Raw genomic sequence first — 14650 nt, forward strand, 5'->3', positions numbered from 1 at the left:
GGTTTGGAAGGCCGATTCGGGACTGGCGGTGCGGCGAACGGGTTCGCCGCGGCCTCCTTTTTTGTGTTTTTTTGCCGCCCAATTTATGCAGAGTCCGTGTACCAGAAGTGGCGGAGGTAGAAGAGCTCCCGGAGGCGACGGCGGCGAAGCTCCAGCGGCCGCGAATGGTATTCGTGCCGATAGGGGTGGTGACGGGGACGGGACCAGGGACGACGGCAGGAGCGGCGGTAGCAGGGACGACGGGGGCGGGACCAAGGACAACGGCAGGAGCGGCGGCTGCTGCGACGTAACCCAACAACCGATTGGGTGGCACGTACGCATCATTGACATGCAGTCTTACATTGGTCAAGATTATCCTCGTCTGTTGTCCCCTGTTATCTGCAATTCCGCTGCCTTGAATCACTTGATTATCAGGCAGACTCCTAATATAAAATTTAAAAATAAATACTGACTTGTTAAAAGTCAATAAAAAAATAAACCTTTATTAGGCCTTCGTCCGTCCAAGGACGTACTGGGCAGCGAAGCCGTAAAAGGAGAAAATTTAGAAAAAGAACTTGAAAGTATTAAGGATACAATTAAATACTTTAAAGCCTCCGCGGTTTCATGGTCAGCATGGCGCGACTTATGTCGAAGGGCGGATGTCGCGCGTTATGTGTCTTCCAGGCGTCGATGTCGTGAATCCAGGTATCCATCGCTATGTGTGACTTTTGGAATGGGCCCCCCCGACCACAACTTTCGTTCCGACAATTGCTCGGTACGAATATTCTGCACGAGCGAACGTCGTAACGTGTCGGCAGGAAGCTCGAGCTGCGTGGCCTTAGTCTCGTCGCGGATCTGCAGGGAACGGGTCATAGCATAGACGGCTTCTAGGTACGCGTCGAAACTGGGGTCCACGCGTTCAAGGGCGTCGCGGTACTCCTGGGGGATGAGCATGTCCTGCCCCTGCTGCGTGCAGTCTTCGGTTTTCTCTCGAGCCAGACCGAGGAATTTTAGGCGCCAATTGAGGTAGTTATGTATACTCTGAATGTGAAGATGCATATTTCTCTGGGTCGGAGTTGCGAAGTCCCAGGTCTCTCCACGCAAGATCGCGCAGCGAACTAAAAAGGGGTAAGGTTACCACTGCGGTCGTTTACTCCGCAGGGAGTGCAGAGCGGTCATTTTCTAACATACCTAGCTCGGCTGCCTCCTCGGGCGCCATCCTGTAAGTGGCTTTGAAAGTATTGGTGGTGATAGTGGCGAATGTTTCGGCTTGTTGCGTTGTTTGCATGGTTTTTTTTTTTTCACCAGAGCTACCAAGGTGTCGACAGGGAGGTCGAGGTCGTGGAGGTAATCGTTGATTTTGTCGTTCCAGTCTAGCATGTTTTTTCTAAAGTCTACGTGGTAGTTCCAGTAGGGGTCATGTCGCGTATACCTGACAGAATTCCTGGTACGAGCCTCATGCGCTGTCTGGACCAACTCGGTGACATGGTTCTGAAGGTCGGCCCTGGTTTTGTTGTCGCTGATGGCCGGTCCGAGCATGCTTTTGTAAGCGGCTGCATCGGTTCCTTCCTTCAAGTCGGTGAGGAGCTGTTTCGCCGGTGCATTTCCGTAAAACGCTACGGAGCTCTCGGAGCGATCATCTGTCCCTATGTTGCATTCTTCGCGGTTACCCTCCAGCTTTGTTACATACGCGTCAAACTTTTGTCGCAGGGAAGTACCGAAGCCGGGACCCATTTGTACGTTTTCGAGATGAAACAGTACATGACCTTCATCGGGGCTGTTGTTCGCCATTTTTCATACGATCAGGGCAAAGAGTCCTGCTGAGTTGTGTAAATATAGGGGTTGAATAACAAGTGGTGTTATCTGACGGCGACTGTCATTGTTCGTGAACTAAAAGTTGACCCGAATAAGGGGAAATTATGTAGGAAAGCAAGGAAAGTCTGGTAAGCAGTCGTTTGGGATGTAACCCATCCATGTGTCTTTGTCTTTGATGCTCCTTCCCGGATGCGGCTCCTAGTCTCGAGGATTGGGATCTTTGCGAGGCCATGAGACAACGTCTCAAAGACATGGAAATGCCTACTTTATAACTGTCTTCCAGCCATACTAATCCCGGTTTAATGCTGTACATTCCAAGCCGGATACTACGTATACCTCATGTGCAACTTATTGCCGCTTAACGGTTCTTTCAAAGACTTTTCCCAGGGGGGCCATCCGGTGTTCACCGGTGCACTTCCCCTATGAGGCCAGCATCAGTTCCTGTCGGGGGATAAAAGCTTCAGGAATAGTGCTCCTTCGGAAGTGTTATAGCCTGTTGCATAATACCCTGACGGGACCGAGGGTGACAGCAATATGGGGATAACAACTTCTAGGAGGCCAATATGGACGAAAAGAAACAGAGGAGTCCATAAAGTAGTTAGGAAATATTCATTGATTGACTCATATCTCCTGAAGGCGGAGTAGCCCCAAGCGCCTTTCTATGCAGACCTGCCTTGTCATCTGCTCTCTAATGATCAATCTACGCCCATCGTACACACATACTCATGAACCCTCTCATCCATCCACGACCCCACGGTGTGCCGTAATATATCCACCTCTCTTTTGTCTATGCGATGACGGACTGCGGATGCGCAAAGACGTTTCCGGGATCGACCCGCTTCTTAGTGGCGCGCAGCCGGCGCAGGACCGCGTCGCCGTAGTAGAGCGCGTGCGCCCGCTCGCGCGATAGGCTCGAGTCGGTGTAGTTGATGTACGCCGCGCAGCGGCCGCCCATGTGCCGGGTCATGGCCGCGTTGAGGCCCTCGACGAACGCGAGGCCCGCCGCGGGGAACGGCCGCTCGTTGTCGGTAAAGGCGTAGTGCTGCGCCACCCACAGCGCGGACCGGTGCGGGTACGCGGCGTCGCTGTGGCGGGCGGTGTTGTTGATCTGGCTGTCGGCGCCGCCGTATAGATCGATGATGACGAACCAGCCGATGTCGTGTTCCTCCTGGGCCTGTTGCTCCTCCCTTTCTTCGCTTTTCTTGTGGCTTGGCGCGGAAACTGATGCGATGTGCTCGAAGTAGCTCGTCAGCGCGGCGGCCGACAGTCCCGGCTCTGGCACCGTCACGCTCTTGGCGAAGAAGTTACCGCGTACAGCGGAATCCAATGACAGCGGATCGCCACCAGACCACGACTCGAGGTTCTTGAGCCACCCCAGCACCTCGCACTGACCGCCCCTCTCCGGCGCCTTGGGGAAACATTGAAGAAACGCAGGCTGGATCTTGTTGGCGAAGTTCTCAAGGGAGCCCAAGTAGACGCCACTGAGACCAAATCGTTGCTTGCCCAGGTTGACCCCGAAACTGAGCTGGCGGTCGACCAAGGAGCCGTCCTGCATGAGTTCTTGCAAGTTTAACATGGCGGAGACCGCGCCCTGCATCCCCATATCGCTGATCAGATCGCCGAACTCGTATGTCCAGCGAACTACCTTCTCAGGTGCCGGCTGCGTCTGCAAATAGAAATTGACGACAATGCCGAACGATTCGGCAGCGCCGCGCATCGCATAGTAGATGTCTTCATTCTCGCGCTCCGTCGCGTGGACCAAGCTCCCGTCCGCGAGCACCACGTCCAGCGCCACAATCTGGTCCATCGCGAGTCCCCAGGCGCGCGAGCAATGGCCATAGCCTCCGTGGGTGAAATGGCCACCAATGCCAACACTGGGACAGGTGCCGTGGGCGAGGGAGCGCTTGCCCTGGTCGAAGAGCTGCAGGGCGAGGTTGCCGAGGCGGATGCCGCCGCCTACTCTGGCGATCGCGCCGTCGAACTCGTCGTGCTCGTGGCACAGGACCACGTCCTGCATCTGCCGCAGGTCGACCACCACGGCGCCGTCCCGGCCCCCGTGGCTGAACGACGTGTACGAATGCCCCCCGCTGCGTGCCTGGACCTGGAGGCCGTGGCGACCTGCGCTCACCACCGCGACGGATACCTGTGCGGCCGTCTCGGGAAGGACGACTGCCAGTGGGATATACGGCAGCCGTATGTTGTAGGTGGCAGCGTAGTCGTGCCAGTCTGGGTCGCTCGCCGTCTTGACGCAGATGGCGTTCTCGCGCAGTTCATTGATGTAACCGTTGTTTCTTGCCATCGTCAAATACGTTATTGGATCTTTCTCGTGCTAACGGTGGTTTCTGAGAATCGTTGTGCTGAGGATATCTGTCGTTCCCAATTCGTTTACTGGATAAGGATGAACTGACTTAAGTAAGTCTCTAGAATAGAGAAAGATATTTATACCCGGGGTGGTATCGTGCGGAATGCTTCGCAAAGTGCATGGAGACGCACCGTTGCCTAGACTGAAGCAAGCTTATTATTAGGTAGTTGCACAAACGGTACATATATCGATTGTTGTCTGTACAAGAGTCTAATGAATCCCAAAAGCGAGACCGTAATGCATTCAATACAACCAGAAAACTGCCGACGGCTGACGGGAATTATAATTGTCCTGTGACAGCCCAAGAGTGTTGTCTCCGATTGTCACCAAAGCTAGTGGGAGATGACGAAACTGGGAGTATGTGCCTGTCATTAAAGCTAACAACCTTTTCGGACTGTACCAAGAGTGTAGTCACAGTGGCTTATGGGTACCAGAGTAAAGGAGGAGGGCTACCAGGAGAGTGAATATTCTGTTGCACAAGGCTCATTGCTGATTGGCCCTGGGTGTCCCAGTATGCGAGCTTGCTTGTTTTCCTATGGGAGCCAACCGACCATTGTAAACCTGAATAACAAAGAAGTTACTCTGTTGTTGCCTCACATCTTGGAATAAAGAAGCTACCAGAATCCTAGAATATAGAAATGTGCCCCCCTTATTCGTTGTTGGGATTAGGGTTTCAAGTTTACCACTTCTGTCTGCAGATTTAAAATATCGGGTTTAGCAACCACTATGAGTCTCGTTGGCTACTTGATTTAATGCGAATAGGGGCTCTCGCAGCAAGCAATGTCAAGACAAGCTAGATCAAAAAGGGTGCGCTCTTTCTGCTCAAGTGTGTCTATCCTTACCCTACTGTGGTTGTGATCACGCATGCAATAGTCTCCTATAATAGCAGCTCAGGGTCCATTTTTAATAGGCTCCTGTGATCCTGTTTAGGTCCATAGATTTGACTTGGATGTTTAAACGGTACTGGTGGTCACAGCTCACCGGTTGTCTCATCCTGAGAATCTAGGAATTCAAAATACAAAGGCCAGGATGCTCTCATCCAGACAAATCCTTCATACATTCAAATTAACCCAGTTTATATCGTCTGGGCCGGTGCAGTATAGCGGTAGGTAGATCAACAAAATATTACTCAAAGTCGATAGGGGTCAACTTTACCTACAGTCACTTTTTCACCCCTTTTTGGTTTTATCTCCTTTCCTCTACGTAATACAACTGAAATTAAACAGGCTACTTTATTATTTAGTGTTAAGCTATATAATAGAATGAGCTAAGTAAACGTTTTCAATAAAAAGACGCAATCAAAACAAGACCTAGAGCAGCCATCCCCATCAGGAAACAAATCTCCTTAACACTCCTGCGACGCATATGGAAACACTCTGTATGCCACCACTATCCACCCACCCAGGCACTCTTGATTGCCATTCTACTAAAAAGCCGCAATCTTAGGTCTCTTAACAACGAGGGGCTCGAAGTCCTGCGGCTCCAGATCGTCGGACCAGCGGGCACGCTTGAGTTCGCCTTCGCCCGTCGGGGTCTTTCTCCGCCTTTTAAGGCCCCCGCCGTACATGGGTTGCTGTTGCGGCCGGGGGGCAGCCTGGCCCGGGTAGCCGGTTGGAGTTGGATATCCCACTTCGGGGTTGTAAGCGAAGGCGTTGTTGGGGTTGTAGACGTAGCCGGCATCGAAGCCGTTGCCGGGGTAGTAGTTGGCCTGTGGGTAGAAATTGTTGTAGCCCGTGTATCCCGGAGGCTGCGCGAAGTTGTTGAATGGAGGTGCCTGTGTCCTATAATTAGGCACCTGTCCTTGACCTGGCGCTGGTCCAGTTGGTTGACCCTGGAATGATTGATTTTGCTGATACATTGAGGATGGGGGTGGAGGTTGCGGGAGCAGCATAGAGGGCATCCACGGCGGTTCTTGCATTTCGAACTCTGATTTGGTCGGGAAGCCATGTACAGCTCTCCGGACTGTTTCGTTTCGAAATCTTGAGTCCTTATCGAGTGCATACCGGTTGGTGATACCTGTAACTGCTTGGTTCACCGGTACCAAGGCACGTTCGAGAGCAGGCCAATGCTGCTCGACCTGTACTCCTTCGGGGCCCCCGTCTCTCCGTTCGCGGATAATCCGGAGCATTACGCCGATGGCACTGTCGAGCAACGTATCCAGACTTGCCAGATCGGCTTTAAATTGGGCACCACCCTTGGCTTTTACAGTGGTGGAAACAATGTTTCTCCAGGAGAAATACTCGTCGAGGTAGTTCGCCATGTAGGTGAAGAGCTTGGCCGCCTCGGTGTGGCGCGTCAAGTCGTTCTTCTCGTGCGCATAGCGGACTAGGCAATGTATGTCAGTAAATCGTGGCAAAACTCGGGGGTACTATCTCCTTCCTACTCACGTAAATCCAGTGCGTCTTCTCTGCTAATGCGGTAAACCTTCTCGAAGACGGATAGGAGCATGGGTTCACCCTGACTGTTCTTGATCGCGTTGACGGGCGCCAGGAGCAGGTCTCCTGCCATGTTCGGCGCATGGACCAAATCGTTATTCTCCCGCACGACTTCCATATAGCCGTCCTTCTTGTACTCGTTCTCAGCCCAAGTCGCGTGCTTGAAGTCGTCCCTCGCGGTGGTGACGACGCTTCTCGTCCGGAGACGGATCCAAAAGGTCGCCCACGTGATGCACAATTCGATCATCTGCTTGTGAGTCAAGTGGCCAGCAAGTTCGGGGCCGAACCGCGCAGCAAATTTACTGACGAATTCCGCATCGATGTTGCCCTGATTTCCTGATTGATTGACCTGGAACTTTGTTGATTTGTACATCTCCTCCTATTAACACTCGGCGTTAGCAATGCTCTCTCTCGGAGAATAGACCAAATGTCTCAAGAAGAGGTGCAGACAAGATTTGTAATGCTACCCCTGAAGACCTCCCGAGACACAATGGGCCAGGAAGGATTCCACAGCAAAAAGTCATGTTACCAGCTTGCTCCTCTGCTCCTTCAGATACTCAATCTCTCTACCTGTTAACACTCGGCGTTAGTATCATTTTCCATGGAATAACCCACATGTTTCAGGGGGCAATGTAAGCAAAACCTGCAAGAAGCCGCGTACTTGGCCCACCCGATGGCGCATGGGATAGGAAGGGTTGAGTCTCGAACGTTACTTACCCTGCTCCCTCGACTTATAGATCAACTCGTCAAATTCGGGAAGTATAGCCGCGCCAAGTCTATTGGACAAGATAGGATCTCCTTGTGAGCCGGCAAACCCCGCCACCGTCCAATTCTGGGAATCTCGTAACACCTCGTTTAGTTTTGTCTGGTAATTCGCTCGAGTCGCAGGAAACCCTTGCAGATTTTTCACTTCAGCAGCTAGAAACAAATAATGGTCCAGGCTGCTGTTAAAGTTGAAACCATCTGTTGTGCGGGGGTTGGCAGGGGCTCGGCTGGAACGGCTGGTTTTGCTGTCGACCAGGGGAAAGTCTTTGCGAAAAACGGGATCTTCTCCTTCCAGAGAGCTATCCGACTTCACGTAGTTGCCGAACCCTGGTCCAGCACCCCTTACCGTGCCGTCTGAGCTACTGCTGCCACCATCTCCCATCGTGATGTCTGATTGTGCCATTCTCAGTTCAAGGTTGTGTGCTCAGTCTGTTATTCACGTGAGTGTGTCCGGTAGTTCCTCGTCAGGAATGATGGATGATGGGTGTTTTCCAGTACGTCCATGTTACTTATTCATCCAAGTCCACCGACAGGCGTACAAAGACAAACCCACAAGGCTGAAAACGGCGGCCCCCTTTCACCTTGTCTCATATGGCACATGAAAGCACCCTACTAGCTCTGTCAAATCCACAATAAAAGCAGACAAAGCAGTTTTGGCCATAGACTTTGACATTCAGCCTCTATTGATATCGATAGCTTTGTACTGGTGACAAGAAGTGCACTCGTATAGACAAATGGTGGATTCTTTCGGTCCGTACGCTATTATACCAATGTAAGAACATAGGACAGTAAGGAAATTTTTATGTAGTGACTAATGCAAGGACTCTTCGAGTCACAGTTCAGCTAGGTAGCAACCAGATGGGTCACGGTTTGACTGATGGTTCTGCCAAGCACCCTCTGCAAAGTCACCAGTGTCAAGTCATTCTGCCCAAAGGCCTCATCTACTCAAGAAGGTACATGTATGGTATACGAGTGAGGTGTCAAAACGTAAGTCATAACAGTATTGATCATGAATAAACACCACCAGCTCCATCCGATGCAAATCTCTATGTCTATCTAAACACAAACACGCTTGTCTATCTCACTTCCTCTCTCTACAGCTTCTTCTGCCGGGCCTTGCCGCGGCCGCCGAAGCCCCAGCCGATCTGGTTCGCCATCTTGACGTCGGTCTCGAGCTCGTCGGCGAGGGTGTAAACCAGACCGGGGTTCTTCTGGAACCAGCGGCCGGCCATGACGACGTCGAGGCCGCTCTGCAGCAGCTGCTCGGCGAGGGGCCCGTTGTTGATGCCGCCGACGGCGGAGACGGCCATGCTGGTCTGGTCGCCCAGCGCCGTCTTGATGGACTGGGAGAAGTGCGACTGGTAGCCGGGCCCCGCCTTGATGGGCGCCGCCGCCTTGGGGTGGGCGCCGCCGCTCGAGACGTCGAGCAGGTCGACGCCGCGCGCGGCCAGTAGGAGCGCCAGCTTTTCGGCCTGCGCGACGGTCCAGGAGGCCCTCGCCGTCGGGTGGAACGCGGCGCGCAGGTCGCTGCCCTCCTCGGTGAACTCGAACCAGTCGGACGCGCTGATGCGGACGAGCAGCGGCATGTCCTCGGGGATGGCGGCGCGGACCTGCTCGACGAGCTCGAGCAGGAGGCGCGTGCGGTTCTCGAAGGAGCCGCCGTAGTGGTCGGTGCGCTTGTTGCTGACGGGGCTCACGAACTCGTGCAGCAGGTAGCCGTGGGCGCTGTGGATCTCGATGGCGTCGAAGCCGGCCACGACGGCGCGCTTCGTGGCCGTGACAAAGTCCCGCTTGAACTGCTCGATCTCCTCGATCGAGAGGGCGCGCGGGGTCGGGTTGACGCCCTCGAGCCACGGAATGGCCGAGGGCGCGACGATGTCGTCGGGCCAGCCGCCGACCTCCTTGGTGGCGACGCCGTTCAGGTCGAGCCAGGGGGGCGACGGTGGTGGCCTTGCGCCCCGCGTGGGCGAGCTGGATGGCAATCTTCTGGGACTGGCCGTGGGCAAACTCGACGATCCTCTTAAGGGGCTCGATCTGGCCGTCCTCCCAGAGGCCGACGTCCTGCGGGGTGATGCGGCCATTGGCCTGGACGGCGGTGGCCTCGACGATGGCCAGGCCGGGCCCGCGCTGGATGATGCCGCCCAGGTGGGTCAGGTGCCAGTCGTTGGCGTAGCCGTTCTTGGCCGAGTACTGGCACAGCGGCGACAGGAAGATGCGGTTCGGGAAGGTGACGCCGCGCAGCTTCAGGGGGGTGAAGAGCTTGGGCAGCGGCTGGCCCTCGAGCTTGGAGGCTATGCCGGTGCCCGAGGGAGGGACCTGGGCCGGGGTGAAGTAGGAGATGCCCTCGGCGGCGACATTGTCGATGGCCTCGTTCGACATGATGATGGTTTTCTGGTGTTACGTAGGCGAAAAAGATTAAGAAATGAAACGCTGAACACAAGGAAGCAGCCGTCAATTGTATGTCTTCTTGGTCTATCGCAAAGCCAGATAAAATTGCTGAGTAATATTCCAAAGCGCATTGGACCCGTGGCAATCTCTCCGGCTTTATATCCAGTCGTCTTATGTGGTACCATCCCATTCGCATTATTCAGACCACCCATTCAGACCAGCGATTAATAAGCTGGAAAGGTCATGGAACATATAACGCACCCTCTGCCACCTGCTTTTGCATTGCGTCTCCCCAAAATAGCGTGTAACTGTTGTACGTAGGTTGCGGGCCGTTGCTAGCTTTGCATACAAAAGCGGTGGCACTAAGGGGGAACTTTCACCCCAATTCATTGGCGATTACCAATTCTTGAATCTTTAACGCACAGAGACTAGCACTGGAATGGATTTATTTCCGCATTACTCCCTCTTCCGGAGCTAAGACTAGCACGTCATTCAGATACCGGACCAATTACATTTCAGATATATCGTGAAGTGCTGTCCTTTCTTCAGGCTATTCCATCAGAATCTTTCTTGGAAATGCGAGGAAATGCGCAATCCTCAGGCGTTAGAAGCCGCCAGAACATCTGCTGTGGGGGAGTTAGTTAAGCTGCTCGGCCCAGATTCGGGGATCGTACCAATGCACCAGAAAATGAACTTATTAGTTTCAATGTTGCGAGGCGTGAGGCGCGTGGCTCGCCTCAACTATCGACGCCCTCCACTCCTCTCTCCATCATGCCGTTAAAGCCGAATATAGTTCACATTCTAGAAGCTGCGAAGGCGGTCTGCCGGTGGCTTCGAGTAGCTACTTGATGCGGAAGAAATCACGAATTGAGGACTCTGCATGGCTGATGTTGGTTTGGAGAAGTAGGTCTGTAGTATCATGAACCGCTTGCTATGATACAATAAATCCGAAAAAGAAGTATTTACACGAACATCCGCCCCGTCTTTCAACAGTGGCAGTATTTGTACATGGCAACAATGGCCAAGCTAAAGTGAGAGTTTAGATCTTGAACCGGCTGCGCGAGTTCCAGCCGACCGCCTCGACCGACCGCTTGCCCATGAGCTTGACGCTCTCGGCGTAGTCCGACGTGCCGTGGCCCGGGTCCGCGTCGCGCTGCGTGCACGTCTGCTTGTCGCCGGCCCTGCCGCGGTCGCCGTCGACGGCCGCGAAGTGGTACTTGTCGCTGGTGGTCGCGACCATGTTCTTGGCGGCGGTCGGGGTCCAGCCATTAATAAAGTCGCCGTGCGAGCAGTAGATGTTGTCGCCGCAAGCCTGCCGGAAGGGCGCGACGCCGTCCCAGCCGTTCGGCAGCACCTTGCGCGCGTCGTACCGGATGCTGAACCGCAGCTGCGGCATGCTCTTCATGCCCGCGGGGCACCAGTTGGGCGTCCCGTGCGCGCGGTCCTTGTAGGCCGTCTCGAGCGTCGCCTCGTTGACGCACTGCGGGAAGTACAGCAGCGTCTGGATGTGCGTGTCGCACGTCTTGCTCGGGAAGCCGTTCTTGTCGGGTGGCGGCGGGTTCGCCATCCCCTCACAAACCCACTCGATCTTGGCCTCGGCCGGCATGTCGGCCGGCTTGGTCCCCTCGGCCTTGCCCGCCACCATCTTGAGGTCCTGCGGGAAGGGCACCTCGGCGGGCGTCTCGCCGAGGTTGTAGTAGGCGCTGAAGCGCGAGAGCGGCATGGGCTTGTACGACTTGCCGCCGTCCGCGGTGTAGAGGAAGGTGGGCACCCAGTAGATGGACAGGTCGTTGGGGTTGTCGGCGTTGGTGCACGACTTCTCCAGCTCGGCGCTCTTGTTGGTGCTGGCCGTCACGCCGTCGGCGCCGAAGAAGGAGTGCAGGTGCGACTTGTCGAAGGCGCCGGGGAACACGATGGGGTCGATGTTCTTGGTCATGAAGGGCGCGGGTACGTTGACCTGCGTGTAGGCGAGCGCCGCTTGGGCGAAAGAGGGCGACGGCGGCGCCGCTCGAAAGAATGGAAGAGGAAGGCATCCTGATGCTGCTAAAGAATGTGGGAGTAGAAGTTAAACGGGACAGAAAGTCGTCACCGGCGAAACGAATGTACAAGGTTGAACGAAAGGGTGTGAGAAAAACAAGCGGTTCACAGATGAATCAAACGAACGTGATGAGAATGTCGCAGGGCGTGCCATGCTTCAAGTATTTATCACATTCATATTCATCATGCCCATGGCTCAGCATCCCATGCCGATCTCATCGCACTCCACTTCGAATGCGCTGGTGTTGAGGCTCCGCGACTCGTAAAGATGCAACCATCGTCGCTCATGAAAAATGCAGTTTAATTGGTTTCGCTCTTGGCGCCGTTTCAACTCCCGTCCAAAGTGGACCTGCGCCCGAGTGTCCCGCGGGTTATTTCGGTAGAATGGTAAGTCGAGGCGGTTGAAACTGTGACATTGCCGGTGTTTACTGCTCTGGTCTCCGCAAGTATGGCAACCTCGCCTTGAGTTCAGATGAAAACCGGGGGTGTCGACTGTCTGGAGTAAATGAACCACGCCGTCATGCCCTCCCTGCTTGAGCAACCGATACTACCAGCACACTTACTGCATGTTTCATCAGGGTACGAAATCAACCAACTTTTTCGGCACTCGAGACCGAAATAGGTAAATATCCAACAGTTAACAACTGATCGACATTTCCACTCGAATCTCCATCTCTTTTCACTGATCGCAGATGCATCGGAGGGGAAGACCTGGTCACCGGAATCGTCGAACGCACATATTAGCAATGAAGATAATCTCAGTTGGAACGAAAGATAGATATGTATGTAGATGTCAATATGTAACAAGAGAAGTATATATACTCGCACCACAATACTCCTAGACCAATTCGACGTCTTGAGTTCGCTCCCGCCTGCCTTCTCCTGGGTCATCCTGCTTTTCAAGACACCCAATGTTCTATGCATGCACCACAACACCTACTGGAAGGAGGGGTTGGCGTTCTTGAACAGCTGCTCGAAGTAAGCCTCGAACCACGTGCCGGCCTCGGGCGCCGGCTTCATGGCGTCCTCGAGGCCGCAGTGGAAGTCGTAGCGGGCCGCCGAGGTGTCGGAGGTGCCGTCGCCCTCGCCGCCGGGCTTGACCCAGACGAAGGCGTCAAGCAGGTCGGAGCCCGTGTCGGGCGAGGCCGGAGCCCGAAGCCCGTGCCGAGCGCGTTGCACCAGTGGCCCCACTCGGTCTGCCCCGTGGGCTGCTTGCCGCTGCGGCCCGTGTCCGTGATGAAATGGGCGTCCCAGCCCTGGGCCTTGAGGAGCGGCGCGAAGGCCTCGATGTAGTGCTTCTCGTCGTAGTTGGCGTTGCCCTGCGTGTACGACGGGGCCGAGGCCAGGTTCCAGCCGTTGTAGTTGGCGATGTTGGTCGCGAGGCCGCGTAGCGCCGCGGGGCTGCCCGCGTCCTTGTACAGCTGCGCGTACATCTGGGCCGCGGGCGTCAGGTTCGCGGGCCAGCCCAGCCACCCGGCGTGGCCGGCGTCCAGGTACATGGCGACGTTGGGCTTGTTCAGCTTCTTGATGGCGTACTGGGTGCACTCGTGGTAGGCTTCCTGGGCGCCGGAGCACTTGGCGACGTTCAAGTTGGTGACCATGTTGGCCAAGCTATCGGGTTCTGTTGTTGTTTTATCTCCGGTCAGCATTGTGGTCTGGGGAGGGCCTGCTCAAGCCGTAGCAGCGTTGAGAGCGGAGCTTGTTGACTTACCAATAATGAGGGGCATGCGGACGTCAGAGTATTCCTCGACTAATTCAGCAATTGCGTCGATGTATTCCTTGTACTTGGCAACGCCACCGTCGGCGATGGAAAACTCGCCGTTGGAAGCAGCGGCGGCGCAGTCACGGTCGGGAAGATCGTAGACGACGAAGAGTCCAGCCTTGGGCGGGCTCGCGCCAGCTTGGTTCTCCTTGCGGATTTGGGCCAGGTAGTCCGCCATCAGGGGAACCTTGGAGCGGGTGTCCAGCCACATGTAGCTGGGGACCTTGCCAACCTGTGCGGCCACGGCCCCCAGCGTGGGGACGGCGTAGGCCGACACCTCGGAGGCGTAGTACGGGTTAGCCCACATCTCGACGCCCGAGTACGGGTTGCCGGACCAGGTCGCAGTTCCGCTGCCGCCAGGAGCCGGAGGCGCAGTCGTCGTGGCGCTACCGGCAGTGGTAGTCGTCGTGGCGGTGCTGCTTGCCTTGGTGATGCTTGATGCCTTAGTAGTGCTTGATGCCTGGGTGGTGGTGGTGGTAGGGGCAGGCGCAGCAGTGGTCGTGGCCGTGGCCTGGCCAGGAATGCATTGGAAGTAATAGTCATTGCTCTTCACGCATGTGTAGCCACTGGTACAGCAGCTAGAGCCGGACCAACCTTGACCTCCGCACTGGGACCTGTTCGTTTCTGTTAATTGGCGTGCAATAAAGAGGTAGGTAGGTAGATGCCAGAGCTATCTTACCAAGCAGCGCCGCAGTTCTGGCGCTCCTCGAGCTTTCCCTCGAGAGGGGCAGCAAGAGCTAAAGAGCTCAAAGCAGCAAGGACGAAAGTCTTTGCAGCCATTGCGTTCAGGGTCTATGGGCACTTGATGTGTATACTAGATGTTGTCTGCCTGCCTGCCTGTCGTGAGGTTCATCATTCAGTCACTGAAGGACGTCGAGCCTTTTATATCGACATAGCAAACATCCTTGGTGGATCCTATCATCAATCGGAGAGAGGCAACACTAACCGAATAGGAATATCACTAATCGGATAGACGGGAACAGTGGCATGGGCAGCATCCGCAGGTCCAAGTCGGGACAGCCTCCACATACCCTTTCGGCGGCGTAGCGTAGACTGTCGGATGATTCCTGGGGTGGCCAAGTCTTAGCACCTCTTGAAGACCCAGAA

General features: G+C 55.0%; 6 protein-coding genes across 6 annotated transcripts; all 6 read right to left on the minus strand.

The window, feature by feature from the left end:
• Positions 1 to 648: 648 nt before the first annotated feature.
• PG994_002883 (uncharacterized protein) lies at positions 649 to 933 on the minus strand (the record flags this gene model as incomplete). Its single annotated transcript, XM_066854292.1, has 1 exon — positions 649 to 933. One exon carries the CDS (start codon positions 931 to 933, stop codon positions 649 to 651), a length of 285 nt encoding a protein of 94 aa, XP_066720147.1.
• Positions 934 to 2581: 1648 nt separating this feature from the next.
• On the minus strand, positions 2582 to 4093 carry PG994_002884 (uncharacterized protein; the record flags this gene model as incomplete). The annotated part of the gene is made up of 1 exon (XM_066854293.1): positions 2582 to 4093. One exon carries the CDS (start codon positions 4091 to 4093, stop codon positions 2582 to 2584), a length of 1512 nt encoding a protein of 503 aa, XP_066720148.1.
• A 1489-nt stretch (positions 4094 to 5582) lies between these two features.
• PG994_002885 (uncharacterized protein) lies at positions 5583 to 6838 on the minus strand (the record flags this gene model as incomplete). Its single annotated transcript, XM_066854294.1, has 2 exons — positions 5583 to 6481; positions 6544 to 6838. 2 exons carry the CDS (start codon positions 6836 to 6838, stop codon positions 5583 to 5585), a joined length of 1194 nt encoding a protein of 397 aa, XP_066720149.1.
• Positions 6839 to 8450: 1612 nt separating this feature from the next.
• On the minus strand, positions 8451 to 9735 carry PG994_002886 (uncharacterized protein; the record flags this gene model as incomplete). Its single annotated transcript, XM_066854295.1, has 2 exons — positions 8451 to 9327; positions 9365 to 9735. The coding sequence occupies 2 exons, from the start codon at positions 9733 to 9735 to the stop codon at positions 8451 to 8453; spliced, it is 1248 nt and encodes a 415-aa protein (XP_066720150.1).
• A 1048-nt stretch (positions 9736 to 10783) lies between these two features.
• Positions 10784 to 11935, minus strand: PG994_002887 (uncharacterized protein; the record flags this gene model as incomplete). The annotated part of the gene is made up of 2 exons (XM_066854296.1): positions 10784 to 11751; positions 11908 to 11935. 2 exons carry the CDS (start codon positions 11933 to 11935, stop codon positions 10784 to 10786), a joined length of 996 nt encoding a protein of 331 aa, XP_066720151.1.
• A 782-nt stretch (positions 11936 to 12717) lies between these two features.
• On the minus strand, positions 12718 to 14323 carry PG994_002888 (glycoside hydrolase family 6 protein; the record flags this gene model as incomplete). Its single annotated transcript, XM_066854297.1, has 4 exons — positions 12718 to 12876; positions 12912 to 13402; positions 13493 to 14157; positions 14223 to 14323. The coding sequence occupies 4 exons, from the start codon at positions 14321 to 14323 to the stop codon at positions 12718 to 12720; spliced, it is 1416 nt and encodes a 471-aa protein (XP_066720152.1).
• Positions 14324 to 14650: the final 327 nt, after the last annotated feature.

Source organism: Apiospora phragmitis (assembly GCF_038363925.1).
Source record: "Apiospora phragmitis strain CBS 135458 chromosome Unknown utg000003l:1.0-2676785.0:1.0-2680665.0, whole genome shotgun sequence".
Taxonomy (NCBI): domain Eukaryota; kingdom Fungi; phylum Ascomycota; class Sordariomycetes; order Amphisphaeriales; family Apiosporaceae; genus Apiospora; species Apiospora phragmitis.